The sequence below is a fragment of the Oryctolagus cuniculus genome, chromosome 7 (assembly GCF_964237555.1).
Source record: "Oryctolagus cuniculus chromosome 7, mOryCun1.1, whole genome shotgun sequence".
In the NCBI taxonomy this organism is placed as follows: Eukaryota; Metazoa; Chordata; class Mammalia; order Lagomorpha; family Leporidae; genus Oryctolagus; species Oryctolagus cuniculus.
The window spans coordinates 118,406,087-118,433,657 of NC_091438.1; the positions used below are offsets into that span (position 1 = coordinate 118,406,087).

General features: G+C 56.6%; 1 protein-coding gene across 9 annotated transcripts in view; it reads right to left on the reverse strand.

Moving 5' to 3' along the window:
- Positions 1-2,042: 2,042 nt before the first annotated feature.
- MROH7 (maestro heat like repeat family member 7) overlaps positions 2,043-27,571 on the reverse strand; it is a 50,286-nt gene continuing 24,757 nt past the window's right edge. For 6 of the 9 annotated variants that reach the window (XM_051856440.2, XM_051856441.2, XM_051856436.2 and 3 more), the window contains 13 exons: positions 27,289-27,443; positions 25,104-25,242; positions 23,437-23,636; positions 17,964-18,035; positions 16,951-17,088; positions 14,981-15,095; positions 13,235-13,375; positions 12,454-12,633; positions 11,780-11,935; positions 11,092-11,214; positions 8,227-8,329; positions 5,666-5,728; positions 2,043-5,138 (listed from right to left, as the gene is read on the reverse strand). In XM_051856440.2, the coding sequence (XP_051712400.2) occupies positions 4,894-5,138; positions 5,666-5,728; positions 8,227-8,329; positions 11,092-11,214; positions 11,780-11,935; positions 12,454-12,633; positions 13,235-13,375; positions 14,981-15,095; positions 16,951-17,088; positions 17,964-18,035; positions 23,437-23,636; positions 25,104-25,242; positions 27,289-27,443 (1,830 nt within the window). In that variant the 3' untranslated portion in view covers positions 2,043-4,893. The other 3 variants (XM_051856439.2, XM_051856442.2, XM_051856444.2) reach the window with 3 other exon arrangements.

Here is a 27,571-nt window from a genome sequence, read left to right on the forward strand (position 1 = left end):
CGCCTGGGCGTGCGGCGCTGGACGGCAGCTCTCCCCGAGGAGGAAGCAGGTGGGGCAGCTGGGGGAGGCCGGGGAGATAAATCCTGAGGCCTTGGTGTTCGGATGGGATGCGACCTTCGGCAGTGTTTTCAGGAAGAAATGACTGGTCAGTGTGTCCGTTTCTGAACTTGACCCCCAGCCCCACCCCCAGCTGAGATGGAAGCAGGGTCTCCAGTCCAGGTGAGGCAGCGCCCCCGACCCAGCCGCTGCGGCTTCCTGCAGCCACCCTTACCCAGCAAAGGGCTGCCTCGGCCATGGGGAGCGCCCACCCTGGGCTAGAATGAAAAGTGCACAGGCAGCAGAAGCAGCCAAACCAGCACCCGGTCCCAGTGCGCACAGCGGACGACCTGGGACGAGAGACAGATTTCAAAACGTTCATGAAAAATGGAATTAAATGATAAAGATTTTTTTAAAAATTTTATTTATTTGAAAGAGTTACACAGAGGAAGAGAGGGAGGGGGAGGGAGAGAGGGAGAGAGAGAGAGAGAGAGAGATGTCTTCCATCCACTGGTTCACTTCCTTAAATGGCCACACAGCTGGGGCTGGACAGGCTGGAGCCAGGAGTTTCACCTGGGTTTCCCACATGGGTGCAAGAGCCCAAGCACTTGGACAGTTTTCCGCTACTTTCCCAGCACATTAGCAGGGAGCTAGATCAGGAGTAGAGCAGCCGGGCCTCAAACTGGAGCCCATATGGGATTCTGGCCTCACCGGCAGTGGCTTTACCCACTACACCACAACACCGGCCCAAAAGATAAGGATTTTTGGTGCAAAAAAAAATTGAGATCCATGCATGGTTTTTCCATAATATGCATTTTCCATGAGTTTTTTTTTTAAAGATTATTTATTTGAAAGTAGAGTTACACACAGAGAGAAGGAAAGGCAGAGAGAGAGAGAGAGGTCTTCCATCCACTGGTTCACTCCCCAGTTGGCTGCAACGGCTGGAGCTGCACTGATATGAAGCCAGGAACCAGGAGCTTTTTCCAGGTCTCCCATGCAGATGCAGGAACCCAAGGATCTGGGCCATCTTCCCCTGCTTTCCCAGGTCATAGCAGAGAGCTGGATCAGAAGTGTAGAAGCTAGGACTTGAACCAGTGCCTATATGGGATGCCAGCACTGCAGGTAGCAGTTTTACCTGCTACACCAAAGCGCCAGCTCCTTCCATGAGCTTTTTGAAGACCCTTCTTATAAATATATCAATTTTTCACATTGAAATAAATTTATATATTTTTTAAAAATATTTATTTTTCATTTATTTGAAAGGCAGAGTTACAGAGAGGGGGGGGAGAGAGAGAGAGAGAGAGAGATCTTCCATCCACTGGTTCACTTCCTAAGTGGCCACAACAGCTGGTGCTGGGCCAGGCTGAAACCAGAAGCCAGAAGCTTCTACAAGGTTTCCCACGTGGGTGCAGGGGCCCAAGGACTTGGGCCATCTTCTGCTGCCTTCCCAGGTGCATTAGCAGGAGCTGAATCAGAAGTGGAGCAACCAGGACTTGAACCAGCACCATTATGAGAGCCAGTGTTGCAGGTGGTTGCTTAACCCACTATGTCACAGAGCCTGCCCCAGGCCCACCCCTCCTTAACCTATTAAACTGTGTCCTTGCTATAGAAAGTAAGCAAGAGAACTGGCCTGCTTCCTCATAATCCATCAGGCTATGGTGAGACATTGTGGGTCTGCTTGGCCATGGAAAGGGTTGTGGGAATGGACCACCCTACTTTTGACTCCCTCAGGCAGAGAATCCCAATGGCCTTGACCTACTATTTATTGGAGGATGGTTGTGGGACCAGCATCATGGGTTCCTCATGCCCGGCAGGGGTTTAGATGAGGTGCTTCTCAGGCCAAGATCTCTTGTATATGCTCCAGGGAGACCTCAGCCTCACCCCCACCCCCACCCCCAAACACAGGTGAACCCCACATCTGTTTCCATCTAAGTGCCCTCCGCCAACCTCCAGCCCTGCAGCCGTCTTATTCAAATTGCTGTCATAGAACACCTTAGACTCTGTGGCTTATAAACAACACACATTTATTTCTCACAGTTCTGGAGAATGGGAGTCCGAGATCGAGGCGCTGACAGTTTCGGGGTTTGCTGAGGGCCTGTTTCCCGTCTTTTCGCTGTGTCCTCACGTGTCAGAAGGGACAGGGCTCTCCGGAGTCTCTTTCTTTTCTTTCGTTTTTTTTTTTTAAAGGCACCCATCATCATTTCAATCACTCCTGTTCCCTTTTATTTTATTTTATTTTTGACAGGCAGAGTGGACAGTGAGAGAGAGAGACAGAGAGAAAGGTCTTCCTTTACCGTTGGTTCACCCTCCAATGGCCGCTGCAGCCAGCACACTGCAGCCAGCGCACCGCACTGATCCGAAGGCAGGAGCCAGGTGTTTCTCCTGGTCTCCCATGCGGGTGCAGGGCCCAAGCACTTGGGCCATCCTCCACTGCACTCCCTGGCCACAGCAGAGAGCTGGCCTGGAAGAGGGGCAACCGGGACAGAATCCGGCGCCCCGACCGGGACTAGAACCCAGTGTGCCGGCGCCACAAGGCAGAGGATTAGCCTATTGGCGGCGCTGGCCCCGGAGTCTTTTTCATAAGGGCACTGATCCCGCTCCTTAATCCCTAATCACCTCTTAAAGGCCCCTACCTGCTAATACCATCACTTTCAGGATTAGGATTTCAACATAAGAATCTTAAGGGGGCATAAGTATGCAGCCGAAGCAGCAGGCAGCCAACCAGCATGTTGCACAAGTCCCCCAAACTCCTCCCCTCCCCCTGCTCCCAGCCAACCTGCACCTGGTCCAGGGTTCACAGCTCAGTGTGGTGGCACCATGGCTCAGTCACCCACCCCGAAACCTGTATGCTGTCCTTGACACCACCCCTTCCCTCCTTCTTCCGTTAGCCAAGAGGTCCTGGGCTCCCTTCCTCATTCTCCCACAGATCCAGTCACCCCTCCGTCACACCCTGCAGGGCCCAGGTCACCCTTCCTTGGCAGTGTGTGGCCGGGTCAGTCCTGGCTGTTGTCCACCATCACCACCCAGCCCTGTTGCCACACTGCAGGCTACACTTTCTTCTGCTTTCTCTAGTTCACAGACTTTTTTGTACCCCAGAGCCCTCCTCCCTTCTGGCTCGGCCCTAATCAGTATTCTGATGTGATTCTAAGTTTGTGACTGTGCTTGCCAAATGTGAATCCCTCTGTGGACACAAGTGCCGTAGACTTTTTACTCCGCACCTGGTCTTAGATCCCGTCCACGGTGACACCTGTACCCCCACGGCCTCTGACAGCTGAGTGGGACCCCCAGCATTCACTCCACCAGGACGAGTTCCCAAGCTGCCTTCTCTCCAGGGCACTACAAAGAATGCTGAATAGACTTCATCATATTCTCTCTCTCTCTCTCTCTGCCTTTCAAATAAATAAATCTTTAAAAAAAAAAAAAAAAAAGCGAGGCTGGCGCCATGGCATAGTAGGTTAATCCTCCGCCTGTGGCACCAGCATCCCATGAGTGCTGGTTCTAGTCCTGACTGCTCCTCTTCCAATCCAGCTGTCTGCTGTGGCCTGGGAAAGCAATAGAAGATGGTCCAAGTGCTTGGGCCCCCGCACCCATGTGGGAGACCAGGAAGAAGTACCTGGCTCCTGGCTTCGGATCGGCATTGGCACAGCTCCAGCTGTTGTGGACATTTGGAGAGTGAACCAATGGAAAGAAGATCTTTCTCTCTGTCTCTCCCTCTCACTGTCTGTAACTCTACCTCTCAAATAAATAAATAAAAATCTTAAAAAAAAAAAAAAAAAGGCAGGCATCTGCGCCATCTCTCCCAGGTTAGCAGCCCGCAGGCCTTCCCAATATTTCCCGGTGAAGTCGTCAGTTTCCTCTGCACCACCTACAGGGTGGCAGTGGCCTTGGCCTCCTCTCCTCTCTCACACTAGGCTCCATCTGCAGCTGATCCTTGGGCCCGTGTGTCCCACTCCCCTCCACACATGCTCACCACAGGATTGTCTTTCCAAACCTCCTGGTGCGGGGGTGGGGGGGGGGCTCTTCCCTGGGACGCCGCTACCCAGCCCCCTACTGGCCTGTGTGCCCCTCTGGACTCCATAGCCCCCATGCCTCCCTACAGTGCTCTTGGTGTCTTTATATGGCTCTGATAAATGAAGCCCAAGTCTCTCTGCCTCAGCCCTTATGCCATCTGACTCTTGGCTGCAGGGGCTGCGCTGTGCCTTGCAGGGTACTTAGCAGCACCCCTGGCCTCTGCCCACTAGGCGTTACTAGCACCCCATGCCGACACTGCCTGAAGTGTCTCCAGATGTGATTAAACATCCTGGGGGCTAAGTCTCCACTGGTGGAAAACCTCTGCTTCAGACACCTGTTCAGGGCCTGGGCTGGGCTCGCCCGTGTCTGGATCCCCAGAGCCCAGAAGCGGCCACCCAGGTCAGGTACTCCGGGAACAGTGCTGGAATCCATAGTGGCCTTGTCCCAGGGGTGGGGCTCAGATCAGGTTCTGGGATGTGCTGATGTCAGGGGAGGGAGGGAGTCCCTCCTTCCCCTCTCCTTTCCTTCCCTTCCAGGTCACCCAAACCTTCACCCCCTTTTGTGCTTAATGGGGAAGGACTTATGGCAGACTCGCTGTGTGGCCCTGGGCAAGGCCCTTGTCCTCTCTGAGTCTCGGCCTCCCCACCTGGACAGTGTAGACGCAACGGTCTCTGTGCCTCACTCAGCATTGCCTGAGCCAGCAAATGAAGGCCCTGCTCCTCCTGGATTGGTTGCATGGGGTGGGGCTGCTGCTGCAGAGCCTGTAGCTTCCCCCGAGAGGACACACTCCTGCTGGAGGGGTAAGCCATGTGGCGTTTATAGCAGGTGTGGCTGGGCGTGGGGCCGTCACTGCTTCAAGGAGATCTTCCAGGAGCTCAGGGCCTGCAGGATCCAGGAGCGCCGCTGGTGGGAAGTGGGCAGGTCCTCACAGCTGGGGCTCCAGCGGTGCGTGGTGGCCGGGTCGCACACCCACGCATCCCCATGCGGCAGTGGCCAGGAGTTCCGCCAGCAGCTGGCCAGGATGTGCTCCTGGGCCTGCGCCGCACAGATGCACACGGATGCTTCCGGGTCGTGTCTCAGGTTTTCCAGAGCTGCCTCGTGGAAGGGGAGAAGTCACCTGTTCAGACCAGGTCCCCACAGGGCTCTCCGGCCTCATTCTTCCTTCCCACCACTAGGCCTCGGCTTAGGCATCCTCTGCCCAGCATTGCCTCGTCGATTTTCCCTTTCCCCCTTCACACTGTTCACATCTTTCAAAGGCCTAAAGCCAAACCTGCCTCCTAAAGGAAGCCTTCCTGCACTGTGCCAGCCTAGGTTCCTGCCCCTACCAGCTTCTCCGGTTACAAAGTGAATCTGTGCCCCTGACAAGTCTGAAGTACTTGCCTAGCACTAAATGGTTTGGGGTCTTATTTGGAGCCTCCCTTCTTAATGAGACCGTAAGTACCACAGCATGGGCCATGCGTTCTGTCTCTTATAACCCTGCAGTAGCTAATGTCGTCATCACCCTGGATGAGGACGGGGCACTCAGCTGAGCTGAAGACCTTTGCCTGAGCATGCCCTCCCCCCACCCCCCGCCCCCGTGTGTACTCTGCTCTAGGCCGCAGCAGCCGGGCGCACTCACCAGTCTTCACTTCGTTCAGGCGCTCTTCCGTCATTATGCCCTCCATGCAGGGGACCAGGGACCCTGAGCACAACCCAAGAGGTCAGGGTATTCCCGCCGTGCCACCTCAGCCCAGACTTCCCAGAGAAGTACCCCCCAGCCCCTTCAGCCCCACACATAAGGACACAACAGGGGAACTCATCCCTAGGGCAGAGTCCCCAAGACGGGTCCAGGGGGCAGTGATGGCACCAGCACAGGGGCAGGATCTGGGCAGCAGCCGGCTCTGATGGTGCAGCCCTGGGCTGGTCTCTCAGTGGCGACACAGGGAGATGCTGCCTTGGCTGGCCACTTCTCCCAGGAGTTTGAGCAGCCATAACTTGGAGGACATGAGGCACCAGGCCCACCTGTCAGGCATGGCTGTCAGTGGCACCTCTGCTGGGGCTGACCCTCAGCTGGGCTGGGTACAGGATCTGCCACCTCGGATCCCTTGGCCACGCTGCTCTGCCCTGCCTGCTCCAGCCTGTGCCCTGGCTCCCGGTGCCCACAAGGCCTGAATGAGCCTGATCTCACTTCTCCTCCTGGCCAATTCCTGTTTGTCCTCAAATCTCAGGGTAACAGGTGGCTCCTGGGGAAGATCCTTCCTGCCCCGGCCCCAGGATAGGTTAGACGTCTCTCTGGGATCCTGGAGCATCTGAGCTTTTCTCTGTTGACCCTGTGTTGTGTTTTCCTTGTGATTTATGACTCTTTGTTTCCCACCATATCAGAAGTCTCTTCACCCTGGTGCCAGTGGGGAAGAGCTTGGGAGGAGTGTATCCCTCCCAAGGATACACTAAAGTGGCAGGGGAAATCGTTGGCATATATGTACTTCTCAGGACCCAAAGGAGGTGAGAGTTGGTGCATTGCACTGGAAGCTGTCCATGGGCAGACTGGGCTCTCCTCAGCTCTGCTGCCCCAGCCCCAGCCCTGGCACAGAGAAGATCCCAGGGTGTGAGACACTAACATTTTGAGGAGCGATTAACGTGGAGCAAGAGTTAAAGAAATTGGGGGCTGGCGCCTTGGCTCACTAGGCTAATCCTCCACCTGCGGCGCCGGCACACCGGGTTCTAGTCCCGCTTGGGGTGCCGGATTGTGTCCCGGTTGCTCCTCTTCCAGGCCATCTCTCTGCTGTGGCCCAGGAGTGCAGTGGAGGATGGCCCAAGTGCTTGGGCCCTGCACTCGCATGGGAGACCAGGAGGAAGTGCCTGGCTCCTGGCTTTGAATCGGCACAGTGTGCTGGCCGTTGCAACCATTTAGGGGGTGAACCAATGGAAAAGGAAGACCTTTCTCTCTGTCTCTCTCTCTCTCACTGTCCATTCTGCCTGTCAAAAAATTAAAAAATTAAATAAAAAAAGGAAGAAATTGGGGCCAATGCTGTGGCATAGAAGATTAAGCCTCCACCTGCAGTGCCAGCATCTCCTATGGGTACTGGTCTGAGTCCCGGCTAATGAGCTTGGGAAAACAATGGAAGATAGACCAAGTGCTTAGGCCCCTGCACCCATGTGACCCAGATGAAGCTCCTGGCTTCGGCCTGGTCCAGCCCTGGCAGTTGTGGCCATTTGGGGAGTAAATCAGTAAACCAGTGGATGGAAGACCTCTCTCTCTCTCTCTCTCTCTCTCTCTTTCTCTCTGTAACTCTGCCTTTCAAATAAATAAAATAAATCTTAAAAAAAAAAAAAGATTTAAAGAAATCAGCCTCTAGGAAACAGGTGCACTCCCCAGCTTCTTCCCGGGGAAGCCACCTCAGAGCCACCCCCTATCCTGAGAGTCACCCCTGTGCCCCATCAGCATCACCTCCTGAAGACTTTGTTTCTCTAGCCCCACACAGAGTAGGAGTCAACCAGTGTCTGCTGAATGGTGGATGCATGAGTGACCGAGGGCATGGCCACAGCAGATGAATCGGGGAGGGGTGCTAACAGACTCTTCACCTGGCAACAAGGTGTCCAGGTCCCTGGTGAAGGGCATGTGCTCTGTGGGGGAGGGGCCTAGGGGATGCTGGGGGGATTCCAGGCAAGGTGAATCTGCTATTTGTTTTTTTTTTTTTTCCCCAGAAAGGCAGGTGCTGGAAAGTGGGAAATAAAAGAATGAAGGTGGCTAGCATGGTGCACCCTGATGTAGCAGGCGCCACCTTTAAAACCAAAAATCCTCATCCAGTGTGTGGAGCAAGTGTCAACCCCCATCTTACAGATGACGAAACTGAGGCTCAATGGGAGCCCCGCAGAAAGGAGATCCTAGGGCTGAGACTCTGCTGCCAGGCACCTGCTGGGCTCGAGCCCATGCTGCTCTCTAGGGCCAGCAGCAATTCCGCTGCACAGTTGCCAAGGCTGGAGCTGCACAAGGGCTTCAGGCTGACTGTAGCCTGTGGCCCACTTCCTAAGCCATGTTCTAAGAGGAGAGAAGACCATCCTAATCAGGGCACCATGACTGTCCCCAGCCTGTGAGGAGGCATCCACCCGGGTCCCTGCAGGGCTGGCAGCCTGGGAGGCAGCAAACTGAGGAACAGGCAGTGTCTTAGCAGCAGGACCAGAGACGCCAAAGCCGCTTACCTATGAACATGACTGAGGACTTGCGGAGGGAGGCCCGTGGGCTCTTGGCGTACTCCAGACTCTGGCTGAGGAATGTGAAGGCACTGTCTCGGTGGGCGTTCACCTGGGACAAAGAGATCCCCACAAAGTGTAGCCCCCAGAGGAACTAATCGCTGCCCCCCACCCCCGAAGCTAGGAAGGGTGACACTGCCAGCAGCCAGGCCCCGGCCCCTGCCTCCTAAACATCTCTGTTGCGCCTCCCTTGGCCTGAGCTGAAGGTGACAGTCACTGCCATGGCCTTCCTGCCCTGGGTGTCTCCCCTTCTGATCCATGCTCTGCTGCAGCTGGAGGGAGAGTCTAAACTACAGGCCCAGCCTGAGCTGGGAAGGGACAGGGCAGGCGAGGGACACAGTAAGTAAGGGGACACGGCCGACTGGGGCCGAGGACTCGAGCTGTGGAGCCATGGGGAATACACCAGAGGGCTGGGGTCTTAACAGCCCTGAGAGCCAGGCAGGAATGGGGCTTGGAAAGCAGGGGGCAGTGACGAAGCAGGGTTTGGGGCACCACAGGTAGACAGACGTGGCCCAGTGGACTACTGGGAGGCAGTAGTCCAGCTCAGCTCAGAGACTGAACCCCTGTGTGTTGAGGTCTCAACTCCCAGGCCTGGTCTGCAAGGCCCCTTCCCAGCCTCCACTCCCCCTGGCCTCCTCTTGCCAGGAACACGTGCTCCGTCTACTCCAAGGACACGGCCCTGCCGTCCCCAGATATGTATCCTGCCCAACTCGTGGCTCCTGTTTGGAGCGCCCTCCCTCTCTTGTTCACCTGGTGAATTCCCTCACGTGTTTGCAGCCTCAGCTCAGATGCCACCTTCTCCCTGAAGCCTTCCACAGCCCTAAGCAGAGCCCATCCTATCACCCTGGCGGTTCCACACATGTCCCTGTCACAGTGCCTAGGACACGTGTTATGACTACCAACACCATCTCTCCCACTGCAGGAGAAGGGGCTGCCTCGCCCAGCGCAGAGTTCTCAGGGCCTGGCCTGGAGCAGGTGCCCAGCAAGTGTCAAATGAAGGAACGAACAAACACATGAATATGTGACTGACTCCTTCTCAAAGCTAGAGCTAGAGGTCGTCCTTCAGATGAGCAAAGCTACTGGCAGCTTGGAAAGCAAAGAGGAACTGAGAATCCAAAGGGGACTATTGCAGGAGGTCAAGAGCTGGCGGCCATAGGCCCAGTCGCCTGCAGAGCAGTGACCAGCACAGCGTTTTAAACAAGCTGTATTCATTTCTATTAAAGTCATAGTCTTTCCTGTACGGCTGGAGGACCTGGCTGGTGCAGGCTGTGTGGTGAGCTGGAGCTCCCTCCTCCTGCCTCCCTTGTCATTTGTGATTCCTGTCTGTCTGGCTGGGCACTGACCACTGAGAGCATATGAATTAGTGACCCTGGCAGAACACTTCATCCAGATATCTTCTGTCCTCTGTAAAGTGATGGTAAGGGGCAGGCGTTTGGTGTAGCCGTTAAGACACTGCTTGGGACACGTACATCCCGTGTTGGAGTGCCTGGGCTCCACTCCTGATTCCAGCTTCCTGCTAAGGTGTACCCGGGGAGGCAGCAGGAAGTGATGCTGCCACAAGGGAGATGATAGCTGGAGTTCTCAGCTCCTGGTTTCAGCCTGGCCCAGCCCAGTTACTGTGGGTATCTGCGGAGTGAATCCAGAGATGAAAGAGTTCTCTCTCTCTCTTTCTCTCTCTCTCCTTAACTGTCTCTGTCTCTCTGCCTTTCAAAGAAATAAAGATTTTTAGGAGTCTGTGAGATCTACTGGTTGGCTGGATTCAGGGTCCAGTGCAAGTGGTCCTTGGCCTGCAGTCAGGGTGGGAAATCGGAGTCAGAATGGTTTAGGATACTGAAGATGGACAAATGTGGAGGGAGAGGAAGGACCCAGGATGAGTCTAGGCTTCTGCTTTGGGAATCTAGAAGGACAGAGTGGAATGGAGAGGGAAGGCCATCAGGTGGCATTTGATACAGCAGTTAAGACATCACTAGGGGCCCACATCCCTTATAGCAGTGCCTGGGTATCAGTCTCAGCTCTGCTCCCCATCACAGCTTCCTGGGAGGCAGTGGGTGATGGCTTGAGTAGTTGGGTCCCTGCCACCCACATGGGAGACCCAGATAGAGTTTCTAGCTCCTGGCTTTGGCCTGACCCAGCCCAGGCTATTGCAGGCATTTGAGGAATGAACCAGAGAATGGACTCTCTCTCTCTCTCTCTCTCTCTCTCTCTTTCTGAATTTCAAATAAAATTAAAATAAGTAAATAAACACTTTTAAAGAAAGAAATGGGGGGCTGGCCCGGTGGCATAGTAGGCTAAACCGTCTGCAGCACTGGCATCCCATGCGGGCACTGGTTTGTGTCCCAGCTGCTCCTCTTCTGTCTCAGCTCGCTGCTGTGGCCTGCAGGTGTTTGGGCCCCTGCACCCATGTGGGAGACCCAGAGGAAGCTCCTGGCTCCAGGCTTCAGATCAGCCCAGCTCTAGCCATTGTGGCCATCTGGGGAGTGAACCAGCCGATGGAAGACCTTTCTCTCTGTCTCTCCCTCTCTCTATCTAACTCTACCTCTCAAATAAAAATAAATAAAATCTTTTTAAAAAGAAAGAAATGGAGTGCCATAAGTTTGGAAGAGACAGTGCTGCACGTGGAACAATGTGGGCCTTTGGGGAAGAGTGCCGGGAGCCACCAGAGCGAGCCTGGCAGTGGGGAGAGGAATCGGGGGTAGAGATGGCAGTGCTGGAGCCAAGACTGTGAGGTGGGAGCCGAGCCGGGCGGCCAGCACGGGGCACAAGGTGAGGGCAGAGGGGAGGACAGAGCCCCCTCCGCAGCCCAGGGGCACTCACAAGGTACTTGCAGATTTTGGTCACGGCCTGCTGCTGGTTGTCCCAGGGCTTCCGGCTGTAGGCTCTTTTCGGCAGCTCCCATGCCATGAAGTAGGAGCAGCGGAACAGGGTCTTCACGCATTTCTGGGGGAGGCAGTAGGAAGAGAACACCAGAGCCATGCAGTTCAAGGGCGGCCATAACGTGGACAACAAAAAGAACATGTGAGAACTGGCTCTGTGGAGACCTGGCGCTGTGGTGCAGCGGGTTAAGCCGCTGCCTTTCTCCCAGCCTCCCATACAGGCACCGGTTCAAGTCCTGGCTGCTCTGTTTCAAACCCACGTCCCTGCTAATGCGCCTGAGAAAGCAGCAGGAGATGGCCAGGGAGTTCATGGCTCCTGGCTTTGGTCTGGCCTTGATGCCATTTGGGGAGTGAACCAGCAAACAGAATCAATCTCTCTCTCTCTCTTCCTTTCAAGTAAATGAAATAATTTTTTTTTTTTTTAAAGAAAACAAGCTAGGTTGAGGAAAACCCATTCCCCTTGAAAACAGGCAGGGATGGCTGTGGGGAGGAAGACTGCTGTGTGGGGTGTCTGGAAACACGTGGCAGGAGTCACTTTGCAGCCGTGCTTGGCCGCCCCGGCTTGCTCCCTGCAGGGAGGCCCAGCCGCAGGGGGAGCCGGAAGCTGGAAGCCGGTGCGCCACACTCACCTGGCCCACCTTGGCGTTGCCCTCCTGCATGATGAGTAGCAGAGGCACCAAGGTGCTAAGCAGCTGCTCCTCCACGGCCTGCGTGCGCGGCGAGCGCAGCTTCTGGACCACCTTCCCGTACAGGTTGATGCAGGAAGAGCGCACGTCCTCTCTTGCCTGGTGCAGACCGCAGGCTCAGTGGCGCTTCTCCTCCCGGAAACCCTCATTCTGCAGGGCCCACAGGGCACCAGGGACTCGCAGGTGAAGAGCAGCCGAGGCCACAGTGGGGCTGCTCGGGACCCCTGTCGCCCTCACCCAAGCCTCGTCTGATGGTTTCGTCCCTGTTCCCAGCCAAAGAACAACTAACCTGAACGGCGCCTGAGTTCCTAGCAGAAAAGTACTCCCTTCTGCTGGGACCAGGAAAAAAAATATGTGGACCCATCGCCCTGAGACACCTTCTCCAGGGAGCCTCGGTTACCGAGAAGAGCTCCCTCCATGAGAGGCAGTTAAACAAGGAAGCGTCTGTGCGAACATAGACCAGTTGGAATGAGGGGCCATTCCCCTGGGCTGGCTTGGCCCCGCCCAGCTCCCAGTAGGGCGTGGCACGTATTCCTGCTCCCAGCACGGCGAAGGACCACCCCACCATGTGCCACTGGGTCAATCCCTGCTGCCCCCCTCCCCGCGGGACTCCTTACGTCACTGAAGTGGGGCAGCAGGACCTGCAGCATCTCCACGTAGACAGAGCTGTCTGCCAGCTTCCGGTCCTGCCCCTTGAAGATGGCCTTCAGGTTGTGGACTGCCTCCACCACCAGCATCCCATCCATGCTCTTCAGCCCTTTCACCATGGAGGGCAGGAGGGCCTGCACCTTGGCCGTCTGTGGGCCAGGAGCATTTGGGTTAGCAGGTGGGAGACCCGGCCTCAGAGCCATTGAGATGAACTTAATGGCCCAATCCCACCCCCAGGCCTTTGCCTATGCCATCCCCCTGCCTGGAAGCCCCCGCTCAAGCTCCTAAAGCCCTCCCTGGCCTCGCTCCTTTGTTGTTTGGTCCCCTCCCTGGAACCAGGCGGATGGTACCCTGTGTTGTTAGCTCCCTATGTCCTGTCCCTGCACCCTGGCTACATAATGAGCTGCAGCAGTGCCTGGGAGAGAAAAACAAAGCACTTTTTTAAAGTGCAAATGATGTACCATCTAGCCCTCAGTTTCTTGATCTGTGAAGTGGGAATAATTCTGCCACCCATGCTGTTCTTACACTCATCACCTTTAGGATTACTGCAAACAACTTGGAATACAAACTATTGAACAAAGAATAGCATATTTAGGAATTATTAAGCCATACCAATTTTGCATATGGAACCACTGAGGTTGAGATAGAAATGGGCTCTCGTTCCAGCCCCCAGCCTCTGAACCATGGGGATGACCAATCTCCTCCCGGTCTCCAGCCCAGGGCCGGCCCTTCTCAGTCCTTTCCACGCACCTTCTCAGTCCTGCGGGCCAGGATCACCAGGCCTCTGATGGACAGCACCTTCATGATGGGGTCGCGGTGGCCCAGGCCTTCTGCCATCCGCCCCAGAGAGTACTCCTCGGGGATCCGCCGCACCTGCTCCATCTGGAGGAGCTGAGAGAACAGACAGCAATGACTCCCAGTGGCTTCCCCCGTCCTGGGGGGTGCATGTTGGATACGTGGTAGGCTCAGCCCCTACCCAGAGCTTCAGCCCGGAGACCGCCCCAATGCCCACCAGTGAGAGCCTGACTCTGAGCTCCCTGTTACAGATCCTGATAAGTGGCCTGGACCTCCCCAAGTGACAACCATCAGGTGATTAAGAGAGTGAGTTCTAAAATGGCCACCAGCGGGCGAGTGGATGAGCGATGTGGAGTGTCCGTACACTGGAACATTGTTCAGCCTTAAAACACAGTTCTGACATGTGCTACAGCTCAGGGAAAAGTTGGAGGCATCGCAAGTGAAATGGCCAGACCCAGAATAGGACAAATAGTGTATGAGCCCACATCTGTGGGGGCCCTAGGACAGGGAATGTCATAGAGACAGGAAGTAGAATAAAGGTGCCGGGTGGGGAAGGGGGAGTAGGGAGTGAGGGGTCAGAGGGCACACTGTTCTGGGCGGGGAAGATAAAACGCTGGGATGGAGGGAGGGGACGGTTGCACACAATGTGGACACACTGAATGCCACTGCACGCATAAGAATGGCTAAAATGGCGAGGTTTATGTTGGGTCTATTTTACCACAATTTCTTAAAAGACCAAAGAGAGACTGAGGAGCAGCACGGTATCTCATAGTGGCACTGACTCCACTTCCCATCCAGCTCTCTGCTAATGCACCTGGGAAAGCAGCAGAGGATGGCCCAAGTGACTGGGCCCCTGCCACCCCTGTGGGAGACCCAAATGGAGCTCCTGGCTCCTGGCTTCAGCCTGGCCCAGCCCTGGCTGTTTCAGCCATTTGAGGAGTGAACCAGTGGATGGAAGATCGATGTGTGTGTGTGTTTGTGTGTGTGTGTGCGTGTGTGTCTGTAACTCTGACTTTCAAGCAAATGAATAAGTTTTTAAAAAGAGAAAGAGGGAAGGGGGTGGGGCGGGGAGAGGGAGAGAGAGAAGGGGGGAGGGAGAACTTAGAGCTCAGATGTCTGAGTTTGAATCCTGAATCTGCCATCTGAGAGGCGTAGCCGGGGGAAAGCTACTTCAACCTGCCCTCCGCTTCCTTCTCCCCATCAGGGCGTGAGAACTACCTGAGGGGGATCAGTGGGAGGGTGAAGTGAATCAGCATGTGGAAAGCTCAGGAACGTGCCTGGGTCCATAGCCAGAAACCATTGCATCTGCTACTGAATCGCCCCTGCCAACTTCCCCTAACTCGTCACTCCCAGCACCCACGAACACCAGCACCAGGGTGGCTTCTGTGTCCCCTGCCACACCAAGAATTCCTCGAGGCACGGTGGTGTCAAATTCAGGCTTGTCTCTCTGGTGCCTGGCACACAGAGGCACCCAACAAAGGTGGTGCTTGCCTGGGCACCGGGGCAGCCTGGGCAGAGGAAGGGGATGGAAGCCTGGAGAGAGGAGGGGAGAAGGCGGTGGGTTGGGGGGCTTATGGGGAGTCCCCATTCAGGGCAGCCATGTTCCTGGAAAGGTTTTGATGGCTGAAAGGTGCCGTCCGCACAGTGGTGTGGACAGAGGCCTGTGAGCAGCCCGCCCTGCGCCTGGAGCCCAGTCAGTACCTCCACAAAGAAGGCCGTGGCCGTGATCTTGTGCTTCTCGTCACCGTGCTCCAGCAGTGGGATGAGCAGGTAGAGGATGCGGCACAGCTCCTGGCAGGAGTAGTGCACCATGGCCCTGGGGTGGGAAGGGCGAGCAGTCCCTTCAGGCTCTCCAGCCCGGGGGGAGGGGCCTGCTGAGTGGGGGCCCCACGCCAGGGCACCGGGTTTCCCACAAGAGGCCCTCTAGTTGAACCGCTTCCTTTCACAGAGGCACAGAGACCCAGAATGAGCAAGTGACTTGCCCAAGAGCACAGAGCAAATCGTAAGACAATCAAAGAGCCCAGGCTACACGCCCTTTCAGGAGGTAGAAACAGGAAAGAGGGGATGTGAGAGCCACGCACACAGCCGCAGGTGGCAGCCACACGGTCCACTTCCTCCCTTCAGAGCAGGTTCCTGTCATTACCCCCATTTCATAGATGCCGAAAACAGAGGCTCTGAGCACGAACCACCCCAGGTCACAGGGCTGGAAAGTGGCAGAGCTGGAGCCCCAGGGCTCCCCAGTCCAGCTGCCTCGCTCCTTCTATTAAGCCACCCAAGCAACTAGCAGTATCGGCACTGCCTGGGAACTTGTTAGAAATGCATGTTCTCGGCCAGCGCCGCAGCTCACTAGGCTAATCCTCCACCTTGCGGCGCCGGCACACCGGGTTCTAGTCCAGGTCCAGGTGCCGGATTCTGTCCCGGTTGCCCTCTTCCAGGCCAGCTCTCTGCTGTGGCCAGGGAGTGCAGTGGAGGATGGCCCAAGTGCTTGGGCCCTGCACCCCATGGGAGACCAGGAAAAGCACCTGGCTCCTGCCATCGGATCAGCGCGGTGCACCAGCCGCGGCGGCCATTGGAGGGGGAACCAACGGCAAAGGAAGACCTTTCTCTCTGTCTCTCTCTCTCCCTGTCCACTCTGCCTGTCAAAAAAGAAAAAAAGAAAAAGAAAAAAAAAAAAGAAATGCATGTTCTCAGGCCTCCAATCCAGACACGCAGGGGAGGGGCAGCAGCCAGCGTTTGCCAGGCCCTGCCGATGACTCTGAGTGTGCTCAAGTCACGTGCTCCCTGAACCAGCAAATCCAGCCAGGCACGGCCACAGACAGGCAGGCAGCCTAGAAGGAGACAGCTGGGTCCCAGCACCGGCGGTGTGATCTGGGGCCGTCACTTACCATCTCCCAGGTCCTCGTGTGGAACACTGGGATAGGAATGGTCTGTTTCATTAGTCCTGGTGAGGGTTGGCCTGGATCACCACATAACACCTCTGCACGATGCTTAGAGCACAGGGATTGCTCAGCAGAGGGGGTGGCGTGCTGAGACCCCCAGGGAGATCCTGGGTGCTCAGTGCAGGGCTGAGCAGCAGGCCCTCCTGTGGGAGTCACAGCACCGGAATCAAGGTGCATCCTCCACGGCCCCACGGGAGGCTGTGCGTGGTCAGGGGAAGAGCTCCGCTCTGGGCCAGAGGCCATTCCCCAGCTCTGCTGCTTCCTGGCTGTGTGACCTTGGGGTCCTGCCTGGCCCTCTCTGCACCTTTGGGTGCTACTACACAAAGTGCCCCGCCAGTCACCATAATGCTAGTCAAAGCCAATCTGTGGCCTGGTGCTTTCCAAGGGCTTTGTCTTCCCACCCTGGCCCTCGGAGGTGAGCCTCGTCATTTCGCTGCTCCTGAGGCAGAATGGAGAGCTGGCGACGGGCAGAGGCAGCTTGCCCCAGCTCAGCGGGGATCCAGATGCAGGCGTGCCATTTCCAAGGCCACACTTACAAGTACTAGGTTATGCAGCTCTTTCTATATTAGTATGGGGATGAAATTCATGGTACTTAAGTTCCATCTCTCACATGTGTATGATCCACCTCCTGGGCAGAGAAGAGGCAACAGGCAAAGGGCGAGAGGGATGCAACCCAGGTCTGTGGGCAGCTCCACGGGGCCCCCGCCTCCCACCCCGAGGGCCCGGGCTCACCTTGCCAGCAGTGACACTCCTCGGTGGTGGTTCTCTGCCTGCCCCATGAGCTCCCAGCCCCCCTGGTCCTCCAGAAAGGTGGCCTCGTACGAGCAGCCCATCTTCAGCAGTAGGGTTTTCACCACCTTCACCACCCAGCTGCCAAGACAAGGGCGCAGACCCCTCAAGTGCACCTGCAGGCCAGGCCTCCCTCCACCCGGCCTCTCCCACCGAGGCCACAGCCCAGGCTCGTAAGCTTCTCTCTACCGTGTTAATGGTGAGACTGGGGTGGTCGGTGTGTCCACCAAAGGTGGCCTTTCACACATAACCTTGGCTCTGAGAACAGGTAGAGGAACAGAAGCAGAGCTCACCCCTCAATCCCTGCCTGCCCCTCCATTTCTCCTGAGCCTTATTCACTGGGGGAGAGGGAGGGCCTCTTTCCTTTCAGAACACAGAAAGTGTAATTCCCAAACTGGGTGCCCAGCAGAAGCCCCTGGGGAGCTTCTCTCGCTGGGGGCTGACCAGGGCTGCAGCGTGAGCTCAGGAAGCGCTGCCCTAGGGCACTGCCACTTCCTGGCATCCTACCGTGTGCCTGGCCAGGCACTGGGTGTTCACGCATGCAAGCAAAGCGAATCTCAGAGGGAGCTCTGTGGCTCTGCAAACCTTGACTAAGATAAAAACTGAGTGTGTGGAGTAAAGTTTACATGGCAACGAAGTTTTCCGGAAGCCTAAACATTTGCTTGGAGAGTTTACGATGTTCTTGTGTGGACGCACACATCCAGGTGACACTGAGGACTGGGGGTGGGATGGGGTGGGGGTGGGGTCTCATGATTCCAGACCAAGCATTTTGGAAATTGGTTAATCCTGTAGCTGGCGCAGTGGTGCAGTGGTGCAGTGGGTTAAAGCCCTGGCCTGAAGCACTGGCATCCCATATGGGTGCCAGTTCTAGTCCCGGCTGTTCCTCTTCAGATCCAGCCCTCTGATATGGCCTGGGAAAGCAGTAGATGATGGCCCAAGTCCTTGGGCCCCTGCACCTGTGTGGGAGACCTGGAAGAAGCTCCTGGCTCCTGGCTTCAGATCGGCACAGCTCCAGCCGTTTTGGCCATCTGGGGAGTGAACCAATGGATGGAAGATCTCTCTCTGTGTCTCTACCTCTCTCAGTAACTCTGTCTTTCAAATAAATAAAATAAATATTGTTTAAAAAAAGGAATTGGTTAATCCTTAGGATTGTTCTTCAGTTTCATGCTTTTGCTTTTTCGGTGGCAAGGATCCTGTGTGGCCCAGAGGCCGGGGCCATGGGGAGCATTCAGCCTCCGTACTGATTCTTGGAAACTGTGCTGTTGGTGACCTCCCCTAGCAGCAAGGTCTCCCGCATCCAGGGTTACACACAAAGGCAAGGAGAGGGAAGCAGGCCCCAGGAGCTGTCCAAGCTCTCCCATGTCCCTCCAAGGTCAAGTGCTGAGTGACTCAGCTGAGATGTCAAGGCTTCTGTTTGGAGAAGAAAAGCTATTCTCTTCCACTTCCAGCATTAGCACCTTCGACACAGGCAGCACGAGCCGCCCGTGCATGCTCTGTGCGTGACTTGAGGTCCCAGGAGCAGTGGCCTGGGGACAGCACAGAGCTCACAGGGAGGAGCACACACGCAGGCCGGGCTTCCGAGCACAAATCCGCAGCATTCCTAGCGTCTCCTCTCCACTCTTTGCCCTCACTTCCTCAGTTGGGCTCCAGATTTGGACAAAACTGACCATCCCCAGGCCCTTCCCAAAGCTATACCTGTAACTGGCCCAAACAACAGGAGTCAGAGGGGAAGGGACTGAGGAACTTGGCTGAAGTTTCTGCAGAGGCCGGACTGAGGCTTTGGGGAAGAAGGTGGTGGTGGTGCGATGTCTTTTTCAGCTCCCAAAGCCCCACACTGCAAGTGTCCCCCTTCCTGGAGGTTTTCTCAGTGACCTGGAGCAGGGGACGCCTTGAATTCTCATTGACTCTTGCTGCCCGGGGCTGGGGGGGCCGGGCCAGGAATGCAGCCTGGAGCTGTTTCCAGGCGGTGTTTGGGGGTCAGGTGCAGCAGTGCATCCTCCAAACCCACACCAGGGGCAGCGGGGCTGGTGTCTGCAGAGCTAACTTGGCACTCCCTGTGGTGCCCCCCGCCGCCCCTGTGTGCACTGAGGGCCTCTCCATCTTCTCACTGGAGGCTGGAACTCCAAAGACTCCCCTGGGCCCATGGAGGGGGCCATATCTTGGTGTGTTGGCTTCTGCTGGCTGCTATACAAATCACCAAGGACTGGGTGGCTTCAAACAATAGAGGTGTATTCTCTCTGAGTTCTGGAGGCCAGATAGCCAAAGTCTAGGCATTGCACCCTCTCACGCTTCTAGGGGAGGATCTGGCTCACCCCTCCCAGCTTCTGCTGCTGGCAGCCTCACTGCTCACCCCATGTGTGCATCTTCACAGCCTGCACCCTCGGGTCTCTGTTTCCTCTCTTCTCCTGTGCACACCTGCCATTGGATGCAGGGCCTGGCCGGTTAATCCAGGATGCTCTCACCCTGAGATCCTTAACTACATCTGCAAAGACCCTTTCTGCAAACAAGGTCACAGTCACAGGTTCCAGGCAGACATATCTTCGGTGGGGGGCACTGCTCAGCCCACTGCAGCCAGGCAGCGCCTGTGGCCTTTCTGGTCCCCTCAGCCTGGACCTCACCCGCCTCTACTTTTTCTGCTTCCCAGGTGTTTCCATGACACAGAGCTGAGATGGCCATGCAGGCTCTCTTCCAGCCCCTCCTGTGGTCCTGGCGGAGCCAAGCTGTCCATGCTGGAAACCGCGGCCTGCGTCACTCCACAGAGAGACCTCTCCCACGATGTGCCCGCGCCCTTCCTTTCCTCCTGTTTGGTTTTGCCCAGCGTTATCCACCCCCAGCTTTCTGAGTCAAGGGCGCTGCTCCCCAGGCAGCACTTAGGAGCGTGGGGGGGCCCAGAACCAGGCCACACGGCCAGCACGTGGTGTAGCACTGGGACACCGTCCTATTTGGCCCTTGTGATTTTGCTCTGGGGCAGGAACCACTCACTTTCATGGGCAAGAAAATCAACTGCCAAGGGGGTGAACTCAATTCACCCAGAGTACAAAGCACGAAGTCATCGACTTGAACCCAGGGCCTTCTGACACCAAGCCCAGCTGTGCAGCTGCTTTCTCTCTGACCTTCTGAACACAATGTGTGAGCCTAACACACAACGGGAGTCAGAGAGGAAGGGACGGAGAAACTTGGCTGTGTAGAAAGCTAGTTTCTGGGGGCTGGCACTGTGGCATAGTGGGCTAAGCCTTTGCCTGCAGTGCCAGAATCCCACATGGGCACCAGTTCAAGTCCCGGCTGCTCCTCTTCCAACCCAGCTCTCTGTTATAACCTAGGAAAGCAGCGGAGGTTGGCCTAAGTGCTTGGGTCCCTGCATCCGCATGGGAGACCTGGAAGAAGCTCCTGGCTCCTGACTTCGGATCTGCCCAGCTCTGGCCATTGTGGCCATCTTGGGAGTGAACCAGTGGATGGAAGATCTTTCTTTCTCTCCCTCTCTCTGTAACTCTACCTCTCAAATAAATAAATAAAATCTTTTTTTTTTTTTTTTTTGACAGGCAGAGTTAGTGAGAGAGAGAGACAGAGAGAAAGGTCTTCCTTCCATTGGTTCACTCCCTAAATGGCCGCCTCAGCCAGCGCTGTGCCGATCTAAAGCCAGGAGCCAGGTGCTTCCTCCTGGTCTCCCATGCGGTGCCGGGCCCAAGCACTTGGGCCATCCTCCACTGCCTTCCTGGGCCACAGCAGAGAGCTGGCCTGGAAGAGGAGCAACCAGGACAGAACCGGCGCCCCGACTGGGACTAGAACCCAGAGTGTCGGCACTGCAGGCAGAGGATTAACCTAGTGAGCCGCGGCACCGGCCAATAAATAAAATCTTTTAAAAACAAGAAAGCTGAAGTTTCTTAAGGACAAAAGAAGACAAAATAATAAAATAATTGCAGGTTAAGAGATCAACACACGGAAATAAAAATGCCCAGTCTGTTGCCTTCATATATAAAGAGCTCTCACATATCACTAAGAAACATCCCCAGCAGCCCTATATGAAACTGGGCAAGCGCCAAGAACAGATTGTTCACAGAAACGGAAACACAAATGCCGTCAAAACCTTGACCTCACTCAGATGAGAACTGCAAACTAAAACTTCAGCTCAGATTGGCAAAGATAAAACTCTCTCAGGACCCATTGTGCTGGCCAGAGTGCAGGGAAGTGAACACTCTGGACCCTGTAGGTGGGGGTCCCCCTGGTGTGCCAGGCGCTTCGGGAATTACTTCCTCTTCCTCTTCCTCTTCCTCTTCCTCACTCAATGGATGAGAACCTTCCCAGCATGCATTGCCATGCCACCCTCACACTTTATGCAGCAGCCTTTTGCTGTGCCCATTCTGCTTTCAGGAAGTTTCCCACATACACAATCACGCATGTGCAGAAAGCAGAAAAACTGGCTGTAGCATTGGCTGAGAGTGCGGGTGGCAGGGGAGCCTGGTTGGATGCAGTAGGTGCACTGGAACTCTGTACCTAGAACACCACAGACAGCTCTGCAGCAGAGATTTCCAAGATACAGCATGTGATAAAAGCAAAAATGTGTAGCCAGCTAAGGTACGCTACCTCTGGTGTAAAAAATAGAGAATATAGGGGCCAGTGCTGTGGCACAGCAAGTTAAAGCCCCAGCCTGCAATGCCAGCAGCCCATGTGGGCACCAGTTCAAGTTCCAGCTGCTCCACTTTCATTCCAGCTCCCTGCTAAATGCACCTGGGAAAGCAGTGGAATATGGCCAAAGTGGCCGGGCCCCTGTACCCGCATGGGAGACCTGGAAGAAGCTCCTGGCTTCGGATCAGCTCAGCTCGGCCATTGCAGCCATTTGGGGAGTGAACCAGAGGATGGAGGATCTCGATCTCTCTCTCTCTCTGTACCTCTCTGTAACTCTATCTTTCAAATAAAAATAAATCTTTAAAAAAAATAGAGAATATAAGTGCAAGCTCTAATCCCTGCATAGGCCATCTCCGGAAGGGCATGGAAGAACAGGGTCTTTGGGCAAGGTCACGGGGAGGTGGCATACCGTGGTATGAAGGGAGGGTCTCCCCCACAGGTTTCTGTATTAGACCCTGGCACCACTGTGAGGTATTAGGAGGGTGGGCACTTAATGCCATTGTGTTCCAGTCACCAGGGTGTGGCCCCCAGGACTGAACAAGAGAGGAGACACACACTCTCCCGCCCTGCCAGACGATACCTGAGCTACCTTGGGTCTCCACCAGCAGGAAAGCCGCCCCCAGGTGCAGGCCCTTGTCCTTGGACTAGAACTGTGAACCAAAATCAACCTCTCTTCTTTATAAAGTGGTTCGGCTTCAGGTGTTTGATTACAGTGATGGAAAACAGACACACACGGGACAGGCATGGAGAATGCCTTCCCAGCTTGCACCAAGGCGCATGTTGCCTATTCCAATACTTACTGACAATGAGATGACACACACCTGACGCAAACAGCATCTCAGGGCAGGTGCTACGGTGCAGTGGGTTAAGCTGCTGTTGGGATGCCCACATCCCACATCAGAGCGCCAGTTCAAGTCCTGGCTAACTCCTTTCCTGATCCGGCTCCCTGCTAATGTGCCTGGAAAGCCAGAGGAAGATGGCCCAAGTACCTGCCATCCACATGGGAGGCTTGGATGGAGCTCCTGGCTCCTGGTTTCAGCCTGGCCCAGATAGTTTTGGACATCTGGGGAGTGAAGCAGTAGATGGAAGGTCTCTCTATCTCTCCCCTTCCCTCTCTCTCCATCAGCCTGCCTTTCAAATTAATAAATAAATTAAATAAATTCTTTTTAAAAATACAAACTCTAGGGGTGGAGGATAAGAACTTCAATGGCTGTGAGCTCCTGGGGGAGGGGAGCTCCTGGGGGAGGGGAGCTCCTGGGGAAGGGGAGCTCCTGGGGAAGGGGAGCTCCTGGGGGAGGGGAGTTCCTGGAGGAGGGGAGCTCCTGGGGGAGGGGAGCTCCTGGGGGAGGGGGAGCTCCTAGGGAAGGGGAGCTCCTGGGGAAGGGGAGCTCCTGGAGAAGGGGAGCTCCTGGGGGAGGGGAGTTCCTGGGTCCTGGGGGAGGGGAGCTCCTGGGGGAGGGGAGCTCCTGGGTCCTGGGGGAGGGGAGCTCCTGGGGGAGGGGAGCTCCTGGGTACTGGGGGAGGGGGAGCTCCTGGGGGAGGGGAGCTCCTGGGTCCTGGGGGAGGGGAGCTCCTGGGGGAGGGGAGCTCCTGGGTCCTGGGGGAGGGGAGCTCCTGGGTCCTGGGGGAGGGGAGCTCCTGGGGGAGGGGGAGCTCCTGGGGGAGGGGAACTCCTGGGGGAGGGTTATTCTCTCAGCCCAGTGGCAGGCACACAGAGCAGGTGCTCACACATTGTCTCTCCCTGGTTGCCCTCGCTGGCGCACGCCCTCCCCAGCTAGCAGGATAGAGAGAGGGAAAGGAGCGTACCGCACAGGGACGAAGACAGGAGGCTGTGCTTGGCTCTTGGCACTCTTGGCGTCCTTGTGGGCAGCCGCACGGCTAGGCAGGTTGAGGCCAATGTGGTAATGCACCTGGATGAGCAGTGCCAGGAGCAGCTGCGGGTAGATGCGCCTCACCCGGCCCATGCAGCTGTTGACGGACAGGAGCTCACACAGGCCGCTGGCTGCCTGGGGGCAAAGGGGAGGCTGGGGGTGCTGTGGGCCCACCTTTCCGGCTCTCCTGCCTGGGGCAGGGTGCCCAGCCCCACCTCCAGGCCCCTGACCCCTGGCTCTCTAGTGGGTCTTGCCCCAGACCAGTAATGAAAGCCCCCTCTCTTAGCTATGGCCCAGGGCTGGGACCTTAGAAACCCTGGAAGAATCGCAGTGGAGGCCCCCCCGCCACCGCCCCATCCCACTTAGGGAGAGGTGAAAAGGCCTGACCCTATTTTGCAGGTGAAGAGGGTGAAGTGACTGCCAGGATCACCCAGACCCCTGGGGACAGAGCTGGAACTCAAACCCAGGTTTTCTGTTGTCCTGCTCCCTGCTCCATCCTCCTTGACAGCACAGGCACAGAGAGTATGGGGGGAGGGGGTGCCAGGCCGGGCTCCTCGCCCTGGGCTGCTAAACTACACTGCCCTCGCCCCAGCAGCAGGGAGAAGCAAGTGCCAGCCTGAAGCGGGAGCCTGGCTCAAGTCCTAGCCCTGCGCTCGAGGCTGGGTGACCTTGGGTAGCTTCTCCATCTGTCCCTCTAACTCCAGGTCTGGCCTGGCTCTGACCTTCACACTTGGCCCCTCAGGTCCCATCTCACCCACCAGCATGGAGGCTGGGGATGGCAGGTCAGGCGCACAGGGCCTGAAGGAGTGCTGAGGGATGAGTAGAAGTTAATTTGGTGGGGACCATTCTAGGTAGAGGGAACAGATGTGCAAAGGCCCTGTGACAGAAGATAACACAGCAGAGGTATGACGTCTGGACCAAGACCTGCGAGGCTGGCAGAAAGTGAGCAAGGAGACCCTGGAGTGTGGCGAGGCTCTCGTGGGGCGCAGGGCCTGGCAACACAAGTGGTTACACTGGAGCTATTGAGGGGAGCAGACTCTGGGCTTTGGTACAGGTTGGAGGGGCAGGAGCGGGAGCAGCCAGCTGACGTGGGCCACGCTGGTGTGGGGCCAGGCAGAGAAGAGGCTTCCTGACCAGGAGCCGCCCTTGGCCAGGCGGCCAGGAGCACTTCGCCAATTTGTATCACCTGAACGAAGGAACGAGTCATTTCCTTTAACCTCCCCAGCTGCCATGCGGGGCCCATACTCTTGTTTCTCTTTCCAGGAGGAGAGACTGGGCCTCAGGGAGGTGCAGTGACTACCCAGGGCACAAAATAGTAACACAGCAAAATCAGGACCTAGACTAAGGTCTGGGGCTGCCTGCCTCGGGTTCCGTTTCCACCATCCCAGGCTGCTGCTGTCACCACAGGGGGCACTGACACTAAGGTCCACTGAATCACAAGCAAGAACCCCGAGGGCAAGTCCTTGGCCAAGTGCAAGGCCGCTGGCTCGCTGCTGGCTGTGGGCGGGGAGGGACAGGAAGTCAGGTGCACTGAGCCTGGCGGGAAGGAGGAGCGGGCGCGGGTGGAGAGACAGTGGTGGCAGCAGGCAGCCGGGTCCTCACCGCGAGAGGCACGATGGAGGCCCGGCCCTTCTTAGTGACGGGCTTCTCCTTCAGGCTGGTCAGCAGCAGGTCCAGGAGGTCTCGGACGTCACAGCTGGGCTTGCGCAGGATCAGCTGCCGCCACATCTCTGCCCCGTTGCTGCCAAGTGGTGGAGTGATGGGGTTAAGGGGCACCAGGGCAGTGGGGGCCCAACCAGCCCCAAGACGGTTTCTCAAGGGGCAAGCTAGGAAGCCAGTGCAGTGGCATCCACGGGCAAGCCAGCAAGGCATGCTCCAGGAAGCCCGGCCCCAGAGGCAGGGGGCTAACAGTGATTGAAATCCTATTTCCCAGGTGCTTCACACACGAGTTCTACTTCAGCAAAAATTTATGGAGCAGCTGCTGTAGACCAGGCGGCAGGCAAGTCTCCGGGGACATGCAAGGCCGCTGGGTTCTCACAATGACCCTCAAGGTGGGTGTTGTTATGTGCAATGTGCAGATGTGGAATGGAGGCTGAGAGAGGTACAAGGAGCTGCGGGGCCAAGACGTGACCAGATCTGCTGCCTCCCAAGCCTTTGCTCCTTCCTCTACGCCAAGGAGCAAAAGAACCGAGGCCACCACCCGCTTTGGGGCCTGGATCTTGCCTTCCTCGCCTGCATCAGGGAACGCCCACCACTGTTCCACAGAAGGCAGCACCCCAGCCGGCCAAAGCATCAGGCCCACAAAATGCCAGCCTGCAGCACTGCCATCACAGAGAGCAGAAAGTACTGGTCGGGCTGTGTGCTAAAGGGTTCATTAACAAAGCCCTTCCCCCACCTTCCCCTAGAAACCTGATAAAGATAGGTGTCAACTATGTTGCTAGGCAACATTGCTTCCAGCAAAAATGACCGCTTCACACCAAGCAAGGTGGTGAATGGGTACATTGCATCGGGCCAGGGAGGAGCTGTACGTTAACTCCAAGAACCACTAGGGGCAGATGAGAGCCATAAGCGTTGAGGAACCTGGGACTCCTACAGCTGGATTTGCCTCTGTGGGCACCAGGGAAGCAAACCCTCCAGAGTCGTGCTGAGAGATACCGGTCTTGGTGAGGCCTGTGCCAATTTGGCCAGCTCAGCGCCCGCACTGTCTTCCCTCACACTCAAGCCCAAGACACCAGTTTCCAGACCCAGGGCCAACACCAGGGTAAGGAAAGGGAGCCAGGCAGCGCAAACTTTAAGGAGGCCCTCGCTCCTCCAATGCCAGACCCTGGTGCCCAGCTGGCCTCAGTCCTGTGCCTGCTCTTCCTGGGACAGCTGCAAGGAGGGGCTCCTGACACTGGGTGACTGTGATGCCAAGTGTGCCCCCTGGGAGGCTCTGGGAGTCTGAGTATTTAGTGGTGGGAGGAAGCACACCCCGGGCAGGTGGTGCTATCAGAAACAATGATTCTCTTGCAAGCAGGAGGACTGGCGGGGGGGTGGGGATCAGTGGGGCCCTCTCCATCCCAAGTGGTCATCTTGGTTTCTACGTACAACGTCACTGTCCTTACTGCACACCTCGGGTGCACAGCTCTGCACACAGAGCCTTTACATTGACTCTCAAACAATCATTCCCCAGTGTGCCTCCCCCACTGCACTGTTTCCATCAGCCAAAGAAGCTGTGGGAGCCCTTCCTGGGCCAGACAGGCCACATCAGGCCCATGGCACCACGAGCTCCCTTAGGGCAATGGCGGAGGAGGCGCCCCTGCACAGTCCCAGGCCTGGCCATGCGCCGGCCCAGCTGTGCCATGACTGCTCTCTGGGTGGGAACATGGGGATCATTTTCTCCATCTGCCTATGGGAGAAAACTCTCTGGGCAGGCAGGCTGCCCAAGACCACCAGCAGGGTCAGGACACACCCTCAGCCTGCTTTCAGCGACATCACTGAACAGGCTCCAGGCTGGGAGTCAGTCAGCTTAAGTTTAGGTCCTTGCTCTGTTGCTTGCTCGATGAGTGCTCACAGCAAGAAACAGTTTCCTCGTCTGTAGAACGGGGCTGTGGTGAGGAGGAGCGACCGGGCTCAGGCTCAGCACTGACACCCAGCAGTGCTCAGTGGTTGAACACGCCCTGCAGATCATGGAGGGGCACTCTGGAAGGGCTACACGCTTCTCTGGGCAGGAGGAGGTTTGCCAGTTCAGGGTGGGGCTGCTGCTACCCTTGGACATGCAGTGACTGGGAGCCCCCTCACTTGGTACCTGTCCAGCGGGAGGGGGCACATGAGCAGGGCCACCACGACCTCGGTCATGAAGGAGCTGGCCAGGAGGGAGACGGGCAGCAGGGCCACCTCGCGGGCCCGGGGCTCCTGGATGTGGCTCAGCTGCACGTAGATGCCCTGCATGATTTCCGGGATCTGCAGCAGAGCCAGGGCAGCCGTGAGGGGCAGGAGGGAGACATGGGGGGAAGGGAATGACAGAAGCAGGAAGGGAGACAGGGTGGTGGTGGCAGAGAGGACCTTTGCCACCCTGCCCTGTCCCAGTC